Source organism: Anolis sagrei, chromosome 4 (assembly GCF_037176765.1).
Source record: "Anolis sagrei isolate rAnoSag1 chromosome 4, rAnoSag1.mat, whole genome shotgun sequence".
NCBI classification, from domain to species: Eukaryota; Metazoa; Chordata; class Lepidosauria; order Squamata; family Dactyloidae; genus Anolis; species Anolis sagrei.
This window is the reverse complement of record NC_090024.1, coordinates 63,117,756-63,141,694: the sequence shown is the minus strand read 5'-3', so window position 1 is coordinate 63,141,694 and position 23,939 is coordinate 63,117,756. Positions and strand designations below refer to the sequence as shown.

The 23,939-nt window shown below is 41.9% G+C and overlaps 1 protein-coding gene across 1 annotated transcript; it reads left to right on the top strand.

The window, feature by feature from the left end:
* Positions 1 to 6,417: 6,417 nt before the first annotated feature.
* On the top strand, positions 6,418 to 22,219 carry TMEM200C (transmembrane protein 200C). Its single transcript, XM_060775075.2, has 2 exons — positions 6,418 to 6,943; positions 17,552 to 22,219. Exon 2 carries the CDS (start codon positions 17,595 to 17,597, stop codon positions 19,266 to 19,268), a length of 1,674 nt encoding a protein of 557 aa, XP_060631058.2. The 5' UTR covers positions 6,418 to 6,943; positions 17,552 to 17,594; the 3' UTR covers positions 19,269 to 22,219.
* The last annotated feature ends 1,720 nt before the right edge of the window (positions 22,220 to 23,939 follow it).

Here is a 23,939-nt window from a genome sequence, read left to right as displayed (position 1 = left end):
ACTCCAGTGTCCAGGAAAGTGTCATCAGCTTGACATTCAAAGATAAAGGGTTTGTACTACGTTTCCCCATATTACGTTTTTCCATATCTTCAATTGACAGTTTACTAAATAATCCATGGCAGCCTTTCTTAAAGCTGAGTACTCTAAAAAGCCTCACATCCCAGGTGGCTGAATCACCGGCCTTGTGGGAAGAGAGTGCAATTGAACAGACTCTAGAAGTGATTGCTTTTCTATGCTGCAGTGTTTTGCAGGACAAAATGCCAATTTTATTCTTATGGTGCAGATTGTGAGAATTTGGAGGACTTGAAACAGATGTGATTCCTAAAGACTGTTTAAAAAGGCAATGTTGGGACCTCCTTTCTGAGGAACAGATGACCAACACTACTTTAGGTATGAGCAAGTGGTTCTGCTGTTTTGAAATACTACTCCACAAAGTACCATTTCTGTTGATGATACTGCACCAAACAAGCACAAGCAAGCTTTGGTAATTGATCCAGGTAGCCCTGGGAATTTTCAACCCCCACCTCATTAAAACTCTTCTTTCTCCAACAAAAACAATCCAATTTGGATCTGTAGGCTGCACTATTCAATTGGAAAAATCTTGTAGGAAAATCACATGTCAATCTCCCCTCCTTCTCCTCTCGATGCTCTGTGTTCCCCACTTTTTGTTCAATCTATGGTGCTAACAGTGTCTCATCTCTAGGTGCTATCTGGCATTGAATAGCACAGCATGTTTAGAAGCAAGATTCACAAGAGACAGAAAGGAAAAGCAGCCAGAACAGTGGCCTGGATTCTCATCCGTCTGCATGGAAGGAAAATGCAGCCAGCTCTTCTATCTTTTTTTTTTCCCCCAGGAAGCCCTGCTGTTCAGAATAACAGCATAGTGTTTATGGAGATAATCACTGTTCACCTTGTAGGGATCTGTATTTTGCAGGTCAATCAGATGGGCTGGTTAGGCTGCAAGCAATAAGAGAGAAACAATGTTTTCCCATCCCCATCCTATGCTACTGAATCACACTGTAGCTCTAATGAATCCAATCCACTATTACCCTGAAGACTTACTGTATTTGCAATAAACATAAAGCAGCAGCTGTTATGGCCAGTATTTTGTTTCATGAGAGAAATGCTAGCGAACATTTGTTTCAAGAAATCTCCAAAGTAGGTTTCCTAGTGCCTTTATCCCACCGCAAAATAAACTGCACATAGCCCTGCATAAATAAGAACACTCTCATTTTCCAGACTAACTCTCCATCCATTTCTGTAATTGAAGTGCTATTAATATGGTTGTAACTATAGTTAATCATTTCTATAATGATTAATCAGCATCTTCCCGGCATGCAAAGGGTTTTACATTTTTAATCACTCATCATTATGATATGTAGCGGGCCCATAGCTAATTGGGAAGACTTCATGGGGATGCGGGGGAGGGAGGGGAAGGGAGTTGAAGAGCCCTCCTTTCCCGGAAAATCCCCACTGCCACAGAAATAAGATGTGTGCTTTTGATGTTGGAGCCATCCCTTAGATGTATTGTTGGGTATTTCTTGAGCATTTACATATTCTGAATAGATATGCCTTATGCAGAACAATTGCATAAATACCTTATATTTCTCCCATTCTCCTTATCTTGGGTTTCTCAGACAGCATCTTAGTGAAACTGCAGAAACACTGGCAGTGAATTACATTGTTCCCTTTCAAATGCATTCTGCCCTTGGGCCAATTCCTATAGCTTTTGAGCCTTCTTCCCCATATTTATCTACTTTCTTCTGCATCCCTTCAGTGGCTGCTTTGCCCATCATTTGATCCCTTGCCTTTTCACAGTTGTTTTTTTTTTTAATGCTGCTTCTGGTATTTATTTAATCAGTCTCATTTTCATATAAAATAGAATAACATACACACACATACATAAACTTTCTATCTGCTTTGCATCCAGTACATAAAGGCAGCACCAGCCTCTCTTTTCTCTGACATTGTCTCTAGCAGGTATAGATTTGCCCAAATCTATTCACTTTCTCTGTATGGTTCTTTCTTGTGCTGATAATCTTGCTTCTTGTTGAAGGAATTCAAAATACTCTTTTCAGAGCTTAGCTAGCTGGAAGCAGGTCTCCTAACATTAGGTTACTGCACACGTCCCCATAAACTGGTCATAATATGCTACTTATCAAAATGGAAGGCAATTGATCAGGCAGGATCCTCGCTCAGCTGGCACCAGGCAGATAATAATTTGAGTTTCTGAAAGTGGTATGACCGTGCCCTGGAGGGCTGAGGCAGAATAGTGAGATGGAGGAAGGGAATCAAGGTGTTTTCAGACAATCAGTTTAAAAACCTAAACTGTTATTGTAAGTCCCAAGAAAAGTCAGGCAGAATCTCCTAGGGTTTTCAAGTTTTCTCTCTTCTGGGAGAGAAATGAAACTCCTTGGCAATGTCATTGATTTCCAATCCATTTATTTATGTGAACAGGTCAGACTCCATCAACAATGCCATAAACTAGGGCATGTGAAGTGCAATGAACCTGAGTATATACCAGTTTATATCAATCCATTTTCAAACAGTGTGTTTAGGAAAGCAGTCAAAATTAACAAGAGCCCCATGATTGTCTATTGAAACATAAACAATTACTAGACTTGCAAGACTTTAAAGACTAAGACAAAATTGGTTATGTCACAAGATTTCATGGACTGGAATCTATTTAATGATGCAGTTATAAGCATCTGAAGAAGAGAACTTTAATCCATGGAAGCTTATGGGATAATAAACATGATAGCCTTTAACAAGACACTTTTTATTATTATTGCCCTCTGTATTAAGGCTGCATCTACTCTGTAGAATCAATGCAGTTCTACACTGCTTTAACTGTCATAGCTTAGTGCTATGGGATTGTGAGAGTTGTCTTTTGATGAGGCACCTGCATACTTTGGCAGAAAAAGTCAAAGGCCTTGTGAAATGACAACTGCTAGGATTTCATAGCACTGAGCCACAGCAGTGAAAGAGGGGTCAATGTGCATTAATTCTTCAGAGCAGATGCAGCCTAAATGGTGCAAATTAGACTGCACCTGTGTGTGTGTGTGTCCAGAGAAGTTATTAGTTTAGTTTGCTTGGATATGAAAAGCTTTGTTTTGCAAAGGCTGCACACCATTTTGTTAAAAAGAAGAATGCCAAAAGAAGGAGAAGATGTGCATATTCTAAGAAAATCTAGCTTTTATTTATTGAGTTAGAATCTCTAAAGCCTGCACCATAAGAAAAGTTTAAACAAAGAACACCATAACACTATAACACCATAACAACAACAACAACAACAACAACAACCTCCAGAATGAAGACATGTTTTAAGAAAGCCTAGTGTTTATTTATTGAATTAGCTTATGCAAAGACTGCCCCATAAAGGAAGATTAAAAGAATACCATAACAATAACGACATGCTTCATAAGGAAAGAACAGTATAAGAAAACCCAGCATTGACTTAGCTTATGTATTGTCTGCCCTGTAACAAAAGTTTAAAAGAATGCCAGAGGAGGAGGAGGAGGAGGAAGCCCTGAGTCCCCTCGGGGAGATAGGGTGGAATATAAATAAAGTATTATTAAATAAAGAATTATTAAGAAGCTTCAGAAGGAAGGAATACTCTAAGAAAACCTAGTATTTCTTTATTGTCTAAGATGTAATGTTCTATTATCCCGCGGAGGCCAAAAGAGGGTGCTAGACAGAGAAGGATAGTCCATTTTATTTGGGGGGGGGGATGGAAGGAGGAAAACAATTTTCCCAATTTTTGCTGGTTATTCCCCCTCCCCCTCTCCCATATCATAAACAAGAGTTTATGGCATCATGGGTGGGGGGAATAACAGGAAAACAGGGGAAATGGTTTTACTCCCTCAAACCCCGCTCTGCTCCCCCAGAAAACACTATCCTTCTCTGTCTAGTACCCCCTTGTGGCCTCCGCCCGGATAATGGGTCTTAGCTTATCTAGAACTTGCCCTATGACAAAAGTTGAAAACAAGTACATCAAAACAATCATAATAAATTTCGGAAAGAATGCAAATTCTAAGAAAGACTAGTATTTCCTTATTGACAGCTTATCTAGAGCCTGTGGGGCCCCTGGTGGTGCAATGTGTTAAATGCTTGTGCTGGCAGGACTGCTGACCTGTCGAATCTGAGGAGAGTGGGTTGAGCTCCCTCTGTCAGCTCCAGCTCCCCATGTGGGGGCATGAGAGAAGCCTCCCACAAGGATAGTAAAACATCAAACATCCGGGTATCCCCTGGGCAACATCCTTGCAGACAGAATTCTCTCAGACCAGAAGTGACTTGCAGTTTCTCAAGTCAATCCTAACATGAAAAAAAAATCTAGAACCTGCCCCATAACAAAAGTTTAAAATAATACGAGGAGAAGGAAGATAGAACAGTCTAAGAAAGACTAGTATTTCTTTAATAATAATAATAATAATCATCATCATCATCATCATCATCTTTATCTTTGAAGGCTTTCATGTCTGGAATCACTGGATCATTGTAGGTTTTTTGGGCTATATGGCCATGTTCTAAAGGCATTCTCTCCTGACGTTTCACCTGCATCTATGGCAAGCATCCTCAGAGGTTGTTAGGTCAGATCTTACAAGCTCTGAAGAAGCTTGCCATAGATGCAGGCGAAACATCAGGAGAGAATGCCTCTAGAACAGTGGTTTTCAAACTGGGGTCCCCAGATGTTTTTGGCCTACAACTCCCAGAAATCCCAGCCAGTATACCAGCTGTTAGGATTTCTGGGAGTTGAAGGCCAAAAGAGGAGGAGGTTGAGAACCACTGCTCTAGAACATGGCCATATAGCCCAAAAAACCTACAACAACCCAATAATAAACTTTATTTATACCTCGCCACCATCTCCCCAAAGGGGACTCGGGGTGGCTAACATGAGGCCAAGCCCAAAGATACAATACAGCAAAATAAAATACAAAATGCAGGCAACAAAATTTCATCAGAACAAAATACATAAAAGTAGCAAAATAAAATAAACAAAGGAGATTGACATATATAAAATTAGACATAATAGGCAGGCCAAATAGAGGAGGCAAAATGATAAAACCCTGGTTGAGGTACGAATAGAAAAAGCGTCATTGAGAGGAGCCCAAAAAGGATGAACAGTGGGGTTAGGTTTTCAGTTTAATAATAATAATAATAATAATAATAATAACTTTGTTCATACCCCACCCCATCTCCTCAAGGGGACGTATAGGAGCCCCTGGTGGCACAGTGGGTTAAACCTCTGTGCCGGCATGACTGGAGACTGACAGGTCATAGGTTTGAATCCGGGAAGAGCATGGATGAGCTCCCTCTATAGTGGTTCTCCAACTGGGGTCCCCAGATGTTTTTGGCCTACAACTCCCAGAAATCCTAACAAGCTGGTAAACTGGCTGGGATTTCTGGGAGTTGTAGGCCCAAAACATCTGGGGACCCCAGGTTGAGAACCACTGCATCAGCTCCAACTCCCCATTGCAGGGACATGAGAGAAGCCTCCCACAAGGATGGTAAAACATCAAAACATCAGGGCGTCCCGTGGGCAACGTCCTTGCGGACGGCCAATTCTCTGACACCAGAAGCGACTTGCAGTTTCTCAAGTCACTCCTGACACGACAAAAAAGAGCAGTGTAAATAACACAACGATAATGAAAATTGAAAATGATCATAAAACAACAAATCAAGAACCAATTTAAGTAGAATCAACACAAGTGAAAAGTAAACATATTAAATTTTTAAAAATCAGACATAGCTACATAAAATAAATAAGACATCACCACTGTTCAGGTAAATGAGACCAAGGTCCAGTCTAAAAAGTGTAGTCCAATTATTAAAAGTATGGGGAAACTTTGGCCCTCCCTCCAGGGGGTTTGGACTCCAACTCCCACCATTCCTAACAGCCTCAGGCCCTTTCCTTTCCTTTCCTTTCCCCGCTTAAGCGGCTGAGGGGGGAAAGGAAGGGGCCTGAGGCTGTTAGGAATGGTGGGATTTGGAGTCCAAACCCCCTGGAGGGAGGGCCAAAGTTTCCCCATACCTGGGTTAGGTTATCAGGTAGTCCAATGAGGTTATTTATGGACGTAGCTTGTCTAGATCCTGACCCATCGCAAGAGCTTCCAAGACCACCAAACAAGCAATAACAAGGGATGGTGCACTAAAAGAAACTCCCAAATCCTTGAGGAAAGAACTTCGGAGGGCAGATCCACCCAGAACCTGACTCAAACCCCGTCTTCCCGAATCAGGCGGCGACGCGCAGGTTCCAACTTGGATGCTCGGGAGGAGACGAGGCGCTCCGAGCCCTGCCACCCCTTTCTTCCCGCAGGTGGTCTGGTCGGAACGGCGCGCGCCGCCTGTCAAAAGCGGAGACGGGGGCGGAACTAAAGCAAGGAAAAGGGGGGGGGGTTGTGTTGGTCTCCTCTCCTCGAAGAGAGTTTGGAAGGTAAGCGCTTGCCAGCCATCCAGCCAGCCGCCCTGCCGCAATTTCCCTGTGTCATGGCTCCGGTCTCCTAGCAACCGCAGCGAGTCCAGCCAGCAGCAGCGAAGGCTTGTGCGCCCAGAGCCATTCAGGGGCAGAAGAAGCAGCAGCAGCAGGAGGAGGAGAAGCAGCAGCAGCAGCGCGGCAGAGAAGAAGCATCCCGCCACAATCGCCGAGGAAAGCGGCAGCAGAGGGGATCGAGCACCTCTCTCCTGGCCCGGAGCGAAAGGATGCCGAGTTGGGGCGCCGCCGCGTTGAGGGGAAAGCCCTCCTCCTTCTCCTCCTGGGCTCCATGGATCCTACAGCCGCCCCGAGCCGGGCCATCGCTGCTGCCGCTGCTCTTGCTCTAAAAGGGATTTCTTCAGGGTGGTTTCTCCTCCGCCTCGGCTGAAGCTGGCTGCAAAGTTTCTCCATGGTTTCTTTCCGGGCTCCCAGGAACTTCCCTACGGCTCTGAGGTCCTCCGATTTCCCCTGGTAAGGCATCAGAAGGCGCTTCCCCAAAGCTGCCATTTTGAACCCGGCGGAGCCTCCTTCTCGGAAGGTTTCTACGCAGAGGCGGGATGGCCATCTGTCAGGAGTGCTTTGATTGTGCATCCCTGGAGGGGGTTGGACTGGATGGCCCTTGCGGGGTGCCTGTCTTCCACCTCGATTATTCTAATCCTTGCTGCAAAGGGATGAGGTTGCAAGGATGGCCATCTGTCAGGAGTGCTTTGATTGTGCATCCCTGGAGGGGGTTGGACTGGATGGCTTTGCGGGGTGCCTGTCTTCCACCTCGATGATTCAAAAGGATGAGGTTGCAAGGATGGCCATCTGTCAGGAGTACTTTGATTGTGTATCTCAATGTGGCAGGAGGGATTGGACTTAAGGGTGTCTTCCACCTCTATGATTCTAATCCTTGTTGCAAAAGGATGAGGTTGCAAGGATGGCCATCTGTCAGGAGTGCTTTGATTGTGTATTCCTGCGTGGCAGGAGCAGGTTGGACTTGGGGGTGTCTCCCACCTCAATCATTCTAATCCTTGCTGCAAAGTGATGAGGTTGCAAGGATGGCCATCTGTCAGGAGTGCTTTGATTGTGTATGCCTGCATGGCAGGAGGGGGTTGGACTTGGGGGGTGTCTTTCACCTCTATTATTCTAATCCTTGCTGCAAAGGGATGGGGTTGCAAGGATGGCCATCTGCCAGGAGTGCTTTGATTGTGTATCCCTGCATGGCAGGAGGGGGTTGGACTTGGGGGGTGTCTTTCACCTCTATTATTCTAATCCTTGCTGCAAAGGGATGGGGTTGCAAGGATGGCCATCTGCCAGGAGTGCTTTGATTGTGTATTCCTGCATGGCAGAGGGGGTTGGACTTGGGGGGTGTCTTCCACCCTTAGGATTCTAATCCTTGCTGCAAAGGGATGGGGTTGCAAGGATGGCCATCTGCCAGGAGTGCTTTGATTGTGTATTCCTGCATGGCAGAGGGGGTTGGACTTGGGGGGTGTCTTCCACCTCTAGGATTCTAATCCTTGCTGCAAAGGGATGGGGTTGCAGGGCATGCATCCATTCCCATTGTCCTTTGTCGCAGCAAAAAGGGGTTGGGGATCAAAAAAAGAAAAGATGGAGAAGAAGAGAAGAAAGAAGCCAGAATCTCCTGAAGGTTATCAAATAAGGGATGACTGAATGGGGGAGGAGAGGTTGCAAGTCTCCCTCTGATGGATGTCTTTGGCTGCCTCTATGCAATTACATTAATGTAGTTTGACAGCACTTTAACTGCCAGGGCTCAGTGCTGGGGAATTATGAGGGTAGTAAACACAAGGTCTTTTCCCCTTCTCGCCAAACTACAACCCTAAGGTTTCACAGCATTGAGCCATAGCGGTTTAAAGTGGTGTCAGACAGACTGCATTCATTGGGCAGGAGAGATTCACCTTTCCAAAGAGCGAGTTTGGCTTGGGAAAAGTTGGACAGTGCGGCAGTGCCAGCCCTGGCACCGCTCTCCTCTTCTGGCCAGCCTCAGTCCTTTGGTCCCCTGCCAGGCACAGGCTGTGCCCATCAGGCAGGGCTCGTGCCAGCCGCATCTGCCCTGAACTCTCCCCAATATCACCAGCCCCTCATGGCAGGATCTTTGGGACCGTATGGCACTGCAATGCCTCTGGGCATTGCCAGGATGCCTTAAACTCTCATGTGGCTAATTCCTTTTCAAGCAGAGGTGGATCTCTCACACATCTTCCGCACACTTAACTTCAAATAACAGAGGAGAAAACTAGGAAGCAAGTGTCCTCGGGTGCATCTACACCAGACATGGGCCAACTTGGGCCCTCCAGGTGTTTTGGACTTGGAAATGGAAGGGGCCTGAAGCTGTTAGGAATGGTGGGAGCTGAAGTCCAAAAAACCTGGAGGGCCCAAGTTTGCCCAGGTCTGATCTACACTGTAGAATGAATGCAGTTTGACATTGCGATAGCTGCCAAGGCTTAATGTTATGGAATCATGGCATTTGTAGTTTCCTGAGGCAACAGCTCTCTTTGGCAGAAAAGGTGAAATACTTTGCAATACTACATCTTCCAAGATGTCATAGCATCAAACCATGGCAGTTAAAGTGGTGTCAGACTGCATTAATATTAACCTCAACAACAACAACAACAACACAGTCCTAGATACTTGGGAAGTGTTCAACGTGTGATGAAATACAAAAGTCACCATAGTGATTATGTTTGCTGTGTACCTATCTTGTTGTACATCCAATAATAATAATAATAATAATAATAATAATAATAATAATAATAATAATAATAATAATATGAAATCCAGCATATATATCTCATTTGCTGTGTCATACTGTGTTTTGTGTTATAATAACAACAACAACAACAACAACAACAACAACAACACACTTTATTTGTACACTGCCCCATCCACCAAAGGACTCGGAGCAGCTCACAGCCTGAATAAATACAGTAAAATACATAAAAAATAAAATAACAAATAGAAAATAAAAATAAAATAATCAATAGAAAAGCAAACAAGATAAACCAAAACACAAGTAACGAACATTAGCAATAAAAATTATAAACAGATGTAGATGTACCCCTAATCATAGTTTCTGTTATTACGCTTTTGCCTAGAATGGAAAACATTTAAACAATTTCTGGATTTTTTTCTTTCTTTTTGTGTTTCCTTCAAATTGTGATCTTTTCAAAATGAGGGAGTATTTCCTTGTTCAGAGAGGACTAGCTTTGGACTGCGGTGAGTTTTCCAGGCTGTATGGTCATGTTCCAGAAGCATTCTCTCCTGACATTTCACCCACATCTCTGGCAGGCATCCTCAGAGGTTGAGGGGTCTGTTGGAAACTAGGCAAGTGGAGTTTATATATCTGTGGAATAATGTCCAGGGTGGGAGAAAGAGCTCTTGTCTGCTAGAGGCAAGTGTGAATGTTGCAATTGGCTGCCTTGATTAGAAAGGAAGGAATAGCTGCTTCTTCTTTTTTTTTTAAGGAACTCACCACTGGCTCCTGTTTGTTTTTTTTCCTATGCACCACCTTTGTCCTGGTCAAGCTATTCACATATATTTCCCCATCTTAGTTAATACAGATCCTTGCCTATTGGCGTCCTAGGGTGAAATGTAATTACAACAAAAGCGTGATTAAAACTAATCAACATCTCTTGAATTAATCCTTCAACAACAACCATGTTTGAAAAAGGAAGTCCAAGTCCAGTGGCTGAATTTCTTTCAGCACAACATAAGAACCAAGGACATTTCTGCAGGAAACACACAGAATTTAAACAAATCAGAGAATTGCTGAATCCAAGGATATTTGGGAAATGGCGTGATTTAGCTGATGAGAGGAATAAGATTAACCAGGATGCTGACTTAACCAGATTTCAGGGCAAAGGAATTAACTTTATGCTGCATGTCGAACTGATTGCTTTTCTCTTTCTGTCTTATAATCTATTTCAGACACTCTAGGAGAGTAATGAACGACTGTTCGTCATTCCTTTTTTTTCCAGGCTGTTCTAAACAGTTGGCAAGGAATTGTTGAACATTCAGTTGTAGCCTCATTACTTGAATACACAGATTATGAACCTTGTGATGTAAATAAAACCTTGTAGATTATTTCAGGCTCCCTTTGTCAACACGGACAGCACAGTCTATTCCCCCAGTGATTCAAAGTGGTGCTATCCAACCTTTTCTTCTTTTTCTAAGAAATGCCAGGTTTAGCAGAGTAGCATTCTGTTCCCATTACATTCTCACATTGAGGGACTCGTGTTACATAACCAGTTACCTTGAACATCATACATGATTCCAAATCAGGCATATGTCCGGAGGATAAGCCCACATCCGAAGCATGCAGGACGGGTTGTCTGCAGAAAGATGAAAAAGGGAAATGTTTCAAGGGAAGTAATATCTAACGATGTTAGAATGTGTTTATTTCTTGGTGCATGGGTTGCAGCAAATGAAAAACTCTAGGTTTAAATTCCCAACCTGGTCAAGGGGGTTGGCATATGTGTTCATATACAAATATATACCTGTAGTTTCAGCAAAAACAGTGAATGAAGCCTTTTAAAATTTAATTTCCATCATTTTCCTTAAAAAATGCTTTTTTTTAATTTTCCATAACAGATCACCTTTCATAAGCCCCTGGGTAAAGGAACCTTTTGGCCTCATTCTGAGAAAATGGCCTGAGGCTAGAAAACAGTGTAGCAGTTTCTGTAACAAAAACAGGAAGCTATGCATGTATTTAGAATGAAACTATGGGCCCTTCTACACTGCCATATAATCCAGATTATCAAATCAGACAATCCACATAATCTGCTTTATACTGGATTATATGTCTCTACGCTGCCATATAATCCAGTTCAAAGCAGATAACCTGGATTTTATATGGCAGTGTAGAGGGGGCCAGTATTGATTATTAAACTGAGGCAATCTCTCAAGATATGAGTAAAACCTCATCACACACCCCCCCCCCCCCAAATAGACCCCAATTAAAACCAGGCAATAGTGTCACATCTTCATTGTAAAACAGAAGGAGCTGAACACATTGTGACTTAAGGAACTTTGAAGAAAGGATATGTTGTCTCTCTAAACCGATGTTTCTCAACCTGGGGATCAGGGAAACAGTATTTTCCATTTGCCATGGGGGTTCTGTGTGGGAAATTTGGACCAATTCAATTGTGGTGATGGTAGGTGATGGTAGGTGAACTATGAATCCCAGCAACTACAACTCCCAAATGTCAAGGTCTATTTTCACCAAACTTCACCACATTTGGGCATATTGAGAATTTGTGCCAAGTTTGGTCCAGATCCAGCATTGTTTGAGTCCACAGTGCTCTCTGGATGTAAGTGAACTACAACTCCAAATCTCAAGGTCAATGCCCATCAAACCCTTCCAGTATTTTCTGTTAGTCATGGGAGTTCTGCGTGCCAAGTTTGGTTCAGTTCCATAATTGGTGTTCAGAATGCCCTTTGATTGTAGGCGAACTGTAAATCCCAGCAACTACAACTCCCAACTGAAAAATACCCCCCCCCCCCCAAGCCCATCAGTATTCAAATTTGGATGTATCAGGCATTTGTGCCAAATTTGATCCAGTGAAAGAAAATACATCCTACATATCAGATATTTACCTTACAATTCATAACAATAGCAAAATTACAGTTATGAAATAGCAACTAAAATAAATTTATGGTTGGGGGGGGGGTCACCACAACATGAGGAACTGTATTAAGGAGTCACTGCATTAGGAAGGTTGAGCATCACGGCTCTAAACTGTTGTCTCTGTAAATTGCTTCAAGCATGTTTACAAAACAGTTTTGGACCCATTCCCCCCCCCCTTTTTTTTTTTTAGTCAGGTGATGCCTCCTCTTCTGAATAAAATCTCTCATATTTCTTTCCATATTGTATGAATTCCTAAAAGTACAGAAACAAAAGATCCATTCCAGAAGCAGCATGCTTTTCCATCTGTCTCTAATATGTGCATTTAGGAGTACTTGTTCGGATTATACTTTAAGCCGTTTGAAATTTGTCAGTGAATACAGAGGAGAGGAAAGGAATATGGACAGTATGACTTTCCTATCCATGCAGTATCCATGGCTTCACATACCCCCTTCCTCAGGAAGTGTTTGTGGGCTTCTCTGGGTCGTCCAGGGTGATTTTATGGTATGCTTCCTACATAAATATAATCCAGATATAGGGCTGGCTATTATTCACAGTTTCAGGTATTTGCAGAAGTCTTGGAATGTATCCACTGTGGATACATTCATACTGTACAGTATATCTTCAAAGCCTATTCCTGACCCATGTATTGAAATATAATTAGAGCTCTGCAAGATCAGAGGCCTGTCTAGACCACCAGTCTGGCCCTATGCTGATCAACCATCTGGCAAGGTCACAATCAGGACATGAGCAAAACAGTTATGGAGTTGAACCTGCTATTCACTTTACCCCACAACTGATGTATCCAGGCACCCTGCCTTCAATTGTGTGTATGTGTGTGTGTGTGTAGTCATCCATCCTCACTAATATTCATTGATTAGGAATGTCAATCATTACTTATTTAAAACGTTTGCTCCTTCTTGTGTAAGAACTCTAGGTTTAAATTCAACTTTAAATTCAATTAAATTCATCTTTCAACCTCTTTTTCACATTTCAGGAATTTGTATGGAAATTATTTTTGCACACAATGCACCATATTTTAGATTTTAAAAAGCACAATATTGCATTATTTTCAAAAATTAAATATGCATTCTCCCACATTGAGGAAACACCATTTGCAAATAAGCTTCACATCTTTAAATGGGAAGAGGAAAAAATGAGGCATCCCCTTGTAAACTAATTGGGTTTTATTTTTGTATGAGGTTTCATTGGCATAAACCCATTTCTTTGGGCCCCTTCTGCAGAGCTGTATAAAATCCAGATTATCTGCTTTGACGTGGATTATCTGGCAGTGTAGACTAAGATAATCCAGTTCAAAGCAGATAAAGTAGATTATCTGCCTTGATATTCTGGATTACATGGCAGTGTAGAAAGGTCCTTGCATGCAGTACTGTATTAAGGTCTAAATCTGGATCTACACTGCCATAAAATCCAAATTATCAAATCAGATAATCCGGATTATCTGTTTTAGATTGGATTATATGAATCCAGTTCAAAGCAGATAATATGAATTTTTATGACAGTGTAGATGAGACCTTAAGTATAAAGCATATTTGTACTGTTGCAGGAGTGTGAGAGAACATAACAGAGCCCAAAAAGATACAAAATATGGTCCTTTTTCTAACTCCCTTCCTTTCTCCTTTTTATGCTGCAAGAGACTAACACAGTTAATTCTTTGAAAACTTCACAACTTTATCACGGATACTAAATCTGATCAATGTCTCTGTTCCCCTTTAAAACCACACAAACTGGCAACCATCACTACATCTTATGGTAATGAATTTCACAGTTTACCTCTGTAGTTGTATTAGGTACCTCTTTTTATCTGTCCTGGGGCCCTTCCAGACAGCCCTATATCCTAGAATATCAAGGCAGAAAATCCCACAATATCTGCTTTGAACTGGGTTATCTGAGTCTACACTCAGACAATGTGGGATTTCCTGCTGTGTGAAAGGGCCCTTGAACATCCCGCCATTCAAATGCAGGTTCTATTATTATGAAAATTGGGGAACCTCTACCTACCTAGATGTTTCTTTAAACCATTTATACTTTACTGCATTCCTCTTTGTTAAAGCGTTGTTGTTGTTGTTGTTTATTCGTTCAGTCACTTCCGACTCTTCGTGACCTCATGGACCAGCCCTTCTGGCTGTTGCCACCCCCAGCTCCTTCAGAGTCAAGCCAGTCACTTCAAGGATACCATCCATCCATCTTGCCCTTCGTCGGCCCCTCTTCCTTTTTCCTTCCATTTTCCCCAGCATCATTATCTTCTCCAAGCTTTCCTGTCTTCTCATTATGTGAGTTCTTCATCTTTGCCTCTAATATCCTTCCCTCCAGTGAGCAGTGGGGCTTTATTTCCTGAAGTATGGACTGGTTGTTTTTTAAAGCTAATGAACTCCAAACATTGAATTTCAATTTTCCTTACTGGGGACCTCCAGCTACTTGATAATTCTAGTTGTTCTATTTGGCACATTATTTTTGAGGTGTGGTTTCTGGAACTGTACACAGTATTTCAAGTGTGGTTGAATCATCAATTTGTAGCATGTGGTAGTTTTATTTGCAGTTAAGAATAAGACCAATATGACATTTACAGGTTTCAAAGCAGCTATCACCGGGTTAACATTTTCATCCAATAGGGCACAATAACCTTCAAATCTGTCATGAGTCCCCATGGGGAGAAAGGGCGGAATATAAATAAAGTTTTATTATTATGTATTATTAACCTTAACATCTTTTTCTCCCTCAGTCCACACCTGCTCAGATTGCTGTAAATGTGCAGTTGGGATTTTGTGCTACAGCATGCATCACATTATGCAGTGAGCTGAATTTGCATTTACATGGCACTTCATTCCCCCTTTTATACCCATATCCCCCACCTTGGAAATTTTGAGCAGATATGTCTTACCTGGAGGAAATTAAACTGTGAAGTTGTTTTGTTTCAAGTGGCCTGTGGGTGTCTGCTGACCCCATTAATTTCATAGGGTTTCTTAGGCAAGTACTACTCAGTGGTGATTTGTCAGTTCTTTTCTCTGAAATACAGCTTAACTTGATGGTATTCACTGATGATCTTTCATCCAGGACATAACCAGGTACTTGTTCAGCTTCAAAGATTTAATGGGATCTGGTGTCTTTAGGCTATGACTCAGTGCTAAATGCCATTGAAAATTATTTCCTTCTCAAGAGTAAATACATCCCTTCAGTTGACCTTCATATATTTTGGAATGCATTTCTGACATATCTGTATCTGGTAATGTGAGGGTTGAGGCAATAGAATCATAGAATCAGTGAGTTGGAAGAGACTTCATGGGCCATCCAGTCCAACCCCCTGCCAAGAACCAGGAAAATCACATTCAAGGCACCCCCAACAGCTGGCCATGCGGCCTCTGTTTAAAAGCCTCCAAAGAAGGAGCCTCCACCACAGTCCAGAGCAGAGAGTTCCACTGTTGAAGAGCTCTCACAGTTAGGAATTCTTCCTAATGTTCGGGTGGAATCTCCTTTCCTGTAGTTTGAAGCTATTGTTCTGCGTCCTAGTCTCCAGTGCAGCAGAAAACAAGCCTTTCCCTCCTCCCTATGACTTCCCCTCACATATTTATACTTGGCCATCATGTTTCCTCTCAGCCTTCTCTTCTGCAGGCTAAACAGAAGGGCTTGTTTTCCAGATCTTTGATTAGTTGCTCTCCTCTGGACACATTCCAGAATAGTGGGATTCCTTTTCCAAATCCCAGTTTATATATGTGAATAGAGCCTAGCAAACATACCTGGTTTGTGAAAGTGAATGCATGCATACATCTGTTTGTATTCACTATGTGAAATTGGTTTCAGCCTCACCAATTCTGAGAAACATCATAGTGAGGCTCTTCTGCTTGCTGGTATTTTGTCCAGCACACCACAGGGAATGTTGTGCTGGACAAAATACCATGAAACAGAAATTGACCTGGACTTTAAGTCCCAAGTCCCATGAGAAACCTGTATGTTCCATGGCTGTAGACAAGGGCTGGGACTCATGTTCTCCTCCTGATGTTGCTGGATTGAAATTCCCATCAGCCCTATCCATGAGGAATTTGGTGAAATGTAGTTCAGCATGATTTTTCCTAACAATACCGTATTCACCAAAACTTTGACTCCAAATGTGTGAATGCCTCATTTATTTGCTTCTTTGAACTTTGCCTAGTCAAAGTGCATGGAGAACAGGTCAAGTGGGCCAAAAGAACTAGAACAAATGTTTCAGCTCTTCTTCTCCAAGATGGTGCTTAGAGAGAGGGAGGGAAAGCAAAATGGCAACTTGTTTTGTAAAATGAAGCTATCTTCACCACACACCTGACCATGAGAAAAAAGAATATACCCAATAGAAACATGCACCATTGTGGAGCTACCACTACAAGAAGAGCTGCACTATATAAATCACGAATCCAGAGTAGGCGATCCTGGCAAAATGTCCACTGGAGCTGTCTCAAGGTTTTAGCAGGTTTACATGATTAAAAGCTAATGTTGTTCTGGTTTGTTAGCAATTTTAAAACATCAGTACAAGCAGTTTAAATGGGATTCAGGAATTGATTGAGAATCAATGCAACTAGTCTATTTACATTCCTTCACACTTATCAGCATCCAGGCAGCAGCCTTTTGCATCAGCTGCAGGTTCTGGACTACCTTTAAGGGCACTTCCACATAGAGAATGGGTCTGTATTTAAGTCATTGGAATATCAATTTACATCCATTTACATTTGCAGCCATGGCTGGCAAAATACTCCCTAAACTACTTTTGCTATCTACACATCCAGAGAGAACATCAGGTCCAGGAGCACTTGCAGATTGGTATTTTTGCTTCCTTCCTGTACAGCCCCATAAATGGCAGAATCCCCAACAGTTCCATCTTGTCTGAATTTCATTTTAGACTATTGGCCCAGAACAGACTCTGAACACCAGTTTACCAAGCAGACTCCCAAACTATTAAATTTTAAGTAAGGTTGCAGTAGTTTCAGTTGGGAGCAAGATAATTTCTATACTCCTTTCAAGTTCACAACAGTTTCTCTCTCTCTCCATTTTTTTCCTCTCCTCTTTCTCTTTTTTTGGCAAAAGAACTCAAGAGTCTTACTAGTTACATTCAAATTGCAGCCATGCTACTTTTGTTCCCCTGCCAAGGTTCATGCCCAATCCTTATTCAGTGAATATAAGAATGGTATAGTTAAAGTATGACGTCAGTGGCATTCTGTTTGCAGCCAGTGATACAGAAATCTGCAAGCTATTGTGAGACATTTCTTCTCCTCTCCCACACAAACAAAATGAATTAGCTATGCTGGAACTTGTGTCTCACACATGCCTCCTTATGTGGAAGTGATTCGTCATTGGTGACTGAGCAAATTTCAGAAAAACTGAGAAAAATTGCCATTTGTAAATGAAAATGGGTCTTTGCAGACTGAATTCTGCTCTGGGCTCTCATGTTCTTTTTCTCCCTTCTGTTACAGGAGCCGGAGTCACTGTGGGGAGCGGTGCCCAGGGTAGCCAGCCATGATCGCCACTGGAGGCCTCTTGCGGATCTCAGCCAGAAAACAGGATCCCCTGAGGCCTCAGAGCGACGTCCCCAAACGCAAGCGCAAAGCCAAAAAGAAACGCAAGAACGATGTGGTGGTGGTGAAGGGAAAGCTCAAGCTCTGCTCCATCTCAGGCCTCATTGCTCTCTGTGGCATCCTAGTATTGCTTGTGGGAATTGCCTTGGCAGTCATGGGGTACTGGCCAAAGCCATTTTACCGGGCAGGGAGGCTTGGGGACAGGCATCATTCACCACATGGGAGTGCCATCATAAGCCATTCCAGGAACCAAACAGAAGGCCAAGCAGACTTTCCTTTGGAAGAGTTGGGGACCAATTCCTCTTTTATGAACAGTAAGAAGAGTCTGCTCCCTTCCTCGCCAGCCCCTTCACCCTCTTCAAAAAGCTTCCTAATTGAGCTTTTCTCACAATGTCTGCATTCTGACAAACTAAAGGTGCTTGGTCCCCTCATCATGGGCATTGGCATCTTCCTCTTCATTTGTGCCAATGCAGTGCTCCATGAGAACCGTGACAAAAAGACCAAAATTATCAATCTGAGGGACTTGTACTCCACCGTCATAGATGCACACAGCCTTCGGACCAAGGATGGGCCGCCCTCTGCTTCTGTGGCCCCAGTTCCCATTAATGGCTTTGTTAACTATGTACAGCCAAGAGGCCTGGAGTTGAAACCTGGTAGCAGTTCTGGGGAAACTTTAACAAAGACTGCCTGGCACTCAGTGGTAAGTGCTCCCCTCTCTCCTCCAGACTTGGCTTCATCCCCGCGCCGCTGCTCCTCCTCCTCTCCTCAACAACAGCAGCAACACCCACCCCCCAGCTTGGCTGAGGCTGTATACAGTATCTATCGGGAGAGAGCAGCCTTGGCTAGGACTACTGGTAGTTCACCTTGTAGCCCCCCAAATGGCTGGGACCAACATAGCACTGCCAGTTCCATTGTGGGTTCCTCGCTCAGCACTTTTACTTTGCTGCCTCTGGCTCAAGGAGAAGTGGCAGAGCGAGACCGCGGTGGCTGGCGAAGGCCCCTGGGAGAACGAGGGGCCAGGGAAATCCCTCGAGGGGAGTTTGAGCTCAGCCTGACGGATCTCAGGAGCAGCTATATAGACTCAGAGCGAGGGCATATAGTGGTACCCAGGATGGGCAAGAGGAAGCCTGTTCTCCGACGCCAAAGCACAAGTTGCCTCCCTGATGCCAGGAGATCCCTCACCCCTGAACCCTCTCAGACTTTGGATAGTAGCACAGACCTAGACTCCAGCCTTTTAGTTAAAGATTCATCTTCCAAATCCCTTGATCTGGGAGACTCTCCCCCTCTGACGCCAGCAGCAGCTAGGAAAGATTCCCAGGGCTCTCAGTGTGATCAGTACCGAAGCAATAAGGGCTACACCCCACTGGAGGAGACGGGCACTTCTTTGGAATCTGTTGCCAATACGCCGGCCCATAAAATCCAGGACTGCAAAGGAAACTCCAGTGGGTACACAGCTTCCTCAAAGGATACCAGCAGAGAACAAACAGATAAACGCCCTTTGAGAATTCAGAGGCAGTATACAAATAAAGAGAAACTTTTCATGATCTCCAGGTCAGACACCACTGTCGGGCTGGAGGAAGTAGACCTGGAAAACACTGAAGTTTCAGTCAAGTAAACTAAAATGGAGATAAGCATCAGAACAACTTGTAATCCTTCTGCCCCCTTGTGGATCTAGGAAACCAGTCAATATCCAAAGCGCTGGTGTGTGTTCCTTTTGAATTGCATCAATAAATTCCTGAAGAAGTCTTCAGGAAAAAAAATGAAAACTCAAAGCAGGAGTTTGTTCTGTTCAGCTGTCAGTCTGTATTCCATGCAAGCCGAATTGTATTTCATACTGACAGTCCAGTAAATTCTTTGGATCAAAGGAAAGAGAACATGTTGACAATAATTGTGCACTTTACTGATTTTTTTATATCCTGGTTGCCCCTTTCTCTCTCTCTCTCTTTCTCTCTCTCTGTGTCTGTGTGTGTCTTGGCTTTTGCCATGGCATGAACTGCACCCTCGTTCCCAGGCTTCAGACAGAAATGGATTTCAAGTCAGGAAGATTGATCTCTTTTGTAATGTTTGGCTAGATCAGAGTACCATTTTGCAGAGATTAACAGATGAAGTATTGTGACAAAAGATGAGGGGGAAATTCAGAGCTTTAATTTCTGAAGTGTCAGGAAGAAAGATGGGAGATGGATAGCACTGTGGCCAACTTGCTGAAGTTCCTACATTCCTAAATTCAAATAATGAATACTTTCTTAAGTATGATTGCACATGTATAAACTAAGAGCATTAATAGCAATTTTTAATTAAATAAAATATGTTTACAATAACAATGTATATTTAGGTAATGTTTCATTTCCTGCTAAATTCTTATAAATGACATAAATCTTGTTTTCAATTACTGTCTCCAAAGGGTTTTCCCCATTTAGGCAGAAACATTAATTACATGGGTTGAAATCAGGGCAGTAACCATCAAAGATTTCTTATAATATAGAAAACTAAAGTAAGCTAATCTTACTTATCTGCTCATAAGCAAGTCCTGCTGATATTGGTGGGCTTTATTCCCAGGTAAGTGAGCATGAAATTGAGGCCATAGTTAAATTTAGAAGAAATAAAAGAAAGAAATGATCATGAGATACATTTAAACAGGGGGGAAAGTTACATTTGTGTAAAATTCTAATGAAAGAAATGAAACAATCCTGTGCATGCTTACTTCCAAAGTAAAGGCAGAACAAGACATGTTAATTGTGTAAATACAATTAATGAATTCTTTAATTTTAAAAAATGTAAATAGCAGCAGCAACAGCATCTGGAACACAGAGGTGGAAAGATCATGTTTAACCCTTCTCTCTATTCCATGGATCCAGTAAAAATATTGCCACCAGTAGTTGCTATTTGCATCAGTTGATAGGATCTTTCTCTCTCCCCCTGTTTCTTGCAGTCCTGATGCTGCTCAGGGACCCTGACTTATTCTTCAAAATGCACATTGGTGCATTAAAACAATTACATTTGGCCTAAGGTACATTGTTGAATGGGGCATCCTTTAGATTACAGACTCTAAAGATGTTTGAATCAGATTGTAATGTGAGCATTGTATTTGCTTCTAAACAAGACTATTTTGAAATCTACTGAAGGAAATTTGCAGATACTTGTAGGTACTTGCATACTTGTAGGTACTTGATTTGTAGGTATCTGCATACAAGTTGCACAAGATTGCCTAGTTCAATCCTGATATAGCATTAATTGAGGGTGTTTTTTTTACTATCACTTTAATCCATTTCATCCACTCATATATTCATGAAATCAAAGGAAAGGCTTGAGAAGTCTGATTTGTATCAAGCTTCCAGTTGTTGTCAATAACAATTTGCCCCATTATTGCACTGAGTTTACAAGAAATATTAGTAATGAGGCAAACTTGTATAATGATTTTGGTTTATTAGAAATTAATGTGGTGCTTAGTCCTGATTTCCATAGGCTTATTCATCCCTTACTACTTTACTCAGTGATACATTTGATGGCTGTCACCTGACTATGTGCAATACTGTCATTGGAAAGCAAAACATCTAATGTTATATTTGGCAATTTGGAAGTAATGTCTTTGGTATTTGGTTCTTAATGACCACTTTGGACATGCCAGACATTTCTTGATATCACAGTCTGAATGATAGATGTGTATGCATAAAATCAACCTTAGCTGATGCCACTGTTATGGTGCTAAACAATGCAGCAAAAGATATACAGCTTGACTGTAACAAGTCAATAATCCACGCTGTCGTATTTTCAAAGTACTTAGAACAAGAAAGAAAAATATTTTGTCCTCCAGATATTTTGGGCTAGAATTTCTATCAGCACACCAAGAATGGTCCATGATAAGTGATTGTAGTCCCGGACATCTGGCAGATCAACCATTTCACCTCATTTAAATGTAAGCTTTGTTAAAATGATTGAAATCAGGGTGTTTAAACTAGATGTATGCATAGTCAACTCATGCCAGTCTATATACAGGATTGGATTAAATTCAGGTGCTTACTATTAATGTAACTAACTATGAATTGGGGGATCACACACTATGTGTTTTGGCTTTATAGCTGGATTTTAAAACATTGCCATTTAAACTTATAAAAGTTACAAGCAATAATGTGTGAATTGAAAAAAATCATTGATGTTCCAGAACTGAACATTAACAAATTAATTTGAGATCTTTTCTTTTAGTAATTTTTTTCATAACCTGCATTTTTAACTACTGAAGAATATGAGAATTAAGGAAAGTTCTGAGACAACTGGAGCCCACTGTGTTCTGTATGAGTCAGCACCACGTGGTAGTATTAATATGGGAAAGAACTTGCTTTGATTATGAAAAGGATTTCTGTGCTTGTCTCAGCCATCACCAAAGATATGCAGGTGACTGGCATGATACATTAATTGCTTTTGCATGCTATGGTAGCCCTATGGAGCTGTCAGTATACAGAAGCATTTCTAGCAGCTTCACTCCATGACTGTAACCTGAGAACTGGCCCTCAACTGAATAGCTTCTATGACTAGAAGTTGATAAAAAAATAAATAATCTCAGCAATAGTATGCTAAGTTGTTGTTTCTGAGGTTTTGCTTCATGGGGAGCCCCTTTCTCTGACAAGGATAGACCAATCAAACCTCATTTCATTTGAGCATATGGACAATTACTTTCAATGAAATTTACATCCATGTAAGTTCTATGTAAGTTCTGTGTAATAACATTACAAATCAGTCAGTGTCAACACAACAAGATGATTTACTACTATTTCAAGGCATGGTTAACCCATAGTTCTAAATGGTTCTAAAGTACTTACAAAACTAGGGGGCGCTGGTGCTTTGCTTCTACAGTGTTGCTAAAGTTCTGGTGGTGAAAATGTCAAAACTCTAACAAAACTTTCAAACTTTCAATTTTTTGTTATTGGTGATTTTTTATGACAGAACCAATTAGGAACTGCCAATTATAATGAAATTTTGAACGTTTAGTTAGAGTTGTGAAATTTTCACCAGAACTTTAGCTACAGTGTAGAAGCAAAGCACACACACCCCGTAGAACCATGGATTGCCTATGCCTATTAGCTATCATTGCAATGAAATCAAGCAATGCTATGACATGTAATGAGAAACATAGTTGACTGAGCTATGACTATGGATGCCCTCATTTGTCAAGGCCACATCTGTAGTCTTCATCCTTTGCCCACTTCAGCATTCATTGGTAACTACCTTCCAGGTTCCTTTTTACAGGACATTCCCTTGGCTTATTTTATTTAAGTCTTAGAAGTTTTGTGTCTTATGTTTCATATCGTGTTCACTGTTGTCATTAAATATAGCAAAGTTGGGAATTGAGGAGTGCCCCTTCCCCCACCTGAAGCAGTAGCCAGCATATCCAATGGTGAAGTATGATAGCAGTTGTGTTTCATCAATCTATGAAGGGCTACATAAGTTCTATTCATGGATTAAAAGAGGTCTTATTGCATACATTTAAAATGTGCACCCTCATGCACACTTTTACCTGCTACTCAGTAATGTTGACATTCCAGAATGCAACTGTTCAATCCACATAAAAATTCCACAAGAGTAGAGTCTTCACCCTTTCCTATCTATGACTCATATGAGAGCATTTCAATTGAAGAGACTTCTGTAGCAGTCTCTTCAATTCAATGGAGACCAAAACAGAAGTTTAAGCAACCTGCATTCAACCAAACTATGATTCTGGTCTAAATCCTAAGGTTCTGAGATACTGCAGCATGTTATGGTCTACTTAATATCAGCATCCATGTCTTAAGTAAGTACCTGTTTTGAAGGAGAAGGAGGGAGAGTTTTATGGGTTCTAGTTAATATTCTTAGCTCTTTGAAGTAGAATGAGAGTCCGAACAAAATTTTAAACAAATATGAAAGCATCATGTAGCCAACGAATAAATATTTTAATTCTGACATTACATCCTTTAGACCAGTGATTTCCAAATGTGTGCTGTTTTGCACAAATTTCAAATGCTTCAGCCGGATTGACTCGCAGGAATTCTGGGAGCTGAAGCCCAAAACACCTGGAGGACCAAAGTTTGGGATCCATTACTTTAGACTAAGCCTGCACAACCTGTGATCCCCCAGGTGCTTGGGACTCCCAACTATCAAAAGCTCTAGCCAATGGTTAGTAATTCTGGGAACTAAAATCCAAAACACCCAAAGGGCCACATGTTTGCAAGTCTGTTTTAGACCTGTTTTAGACCTTTCATTGCAAATACAGACAATTCTGTGTTGATGTCACTGTGAATAGTTTGATTCCCTCCCC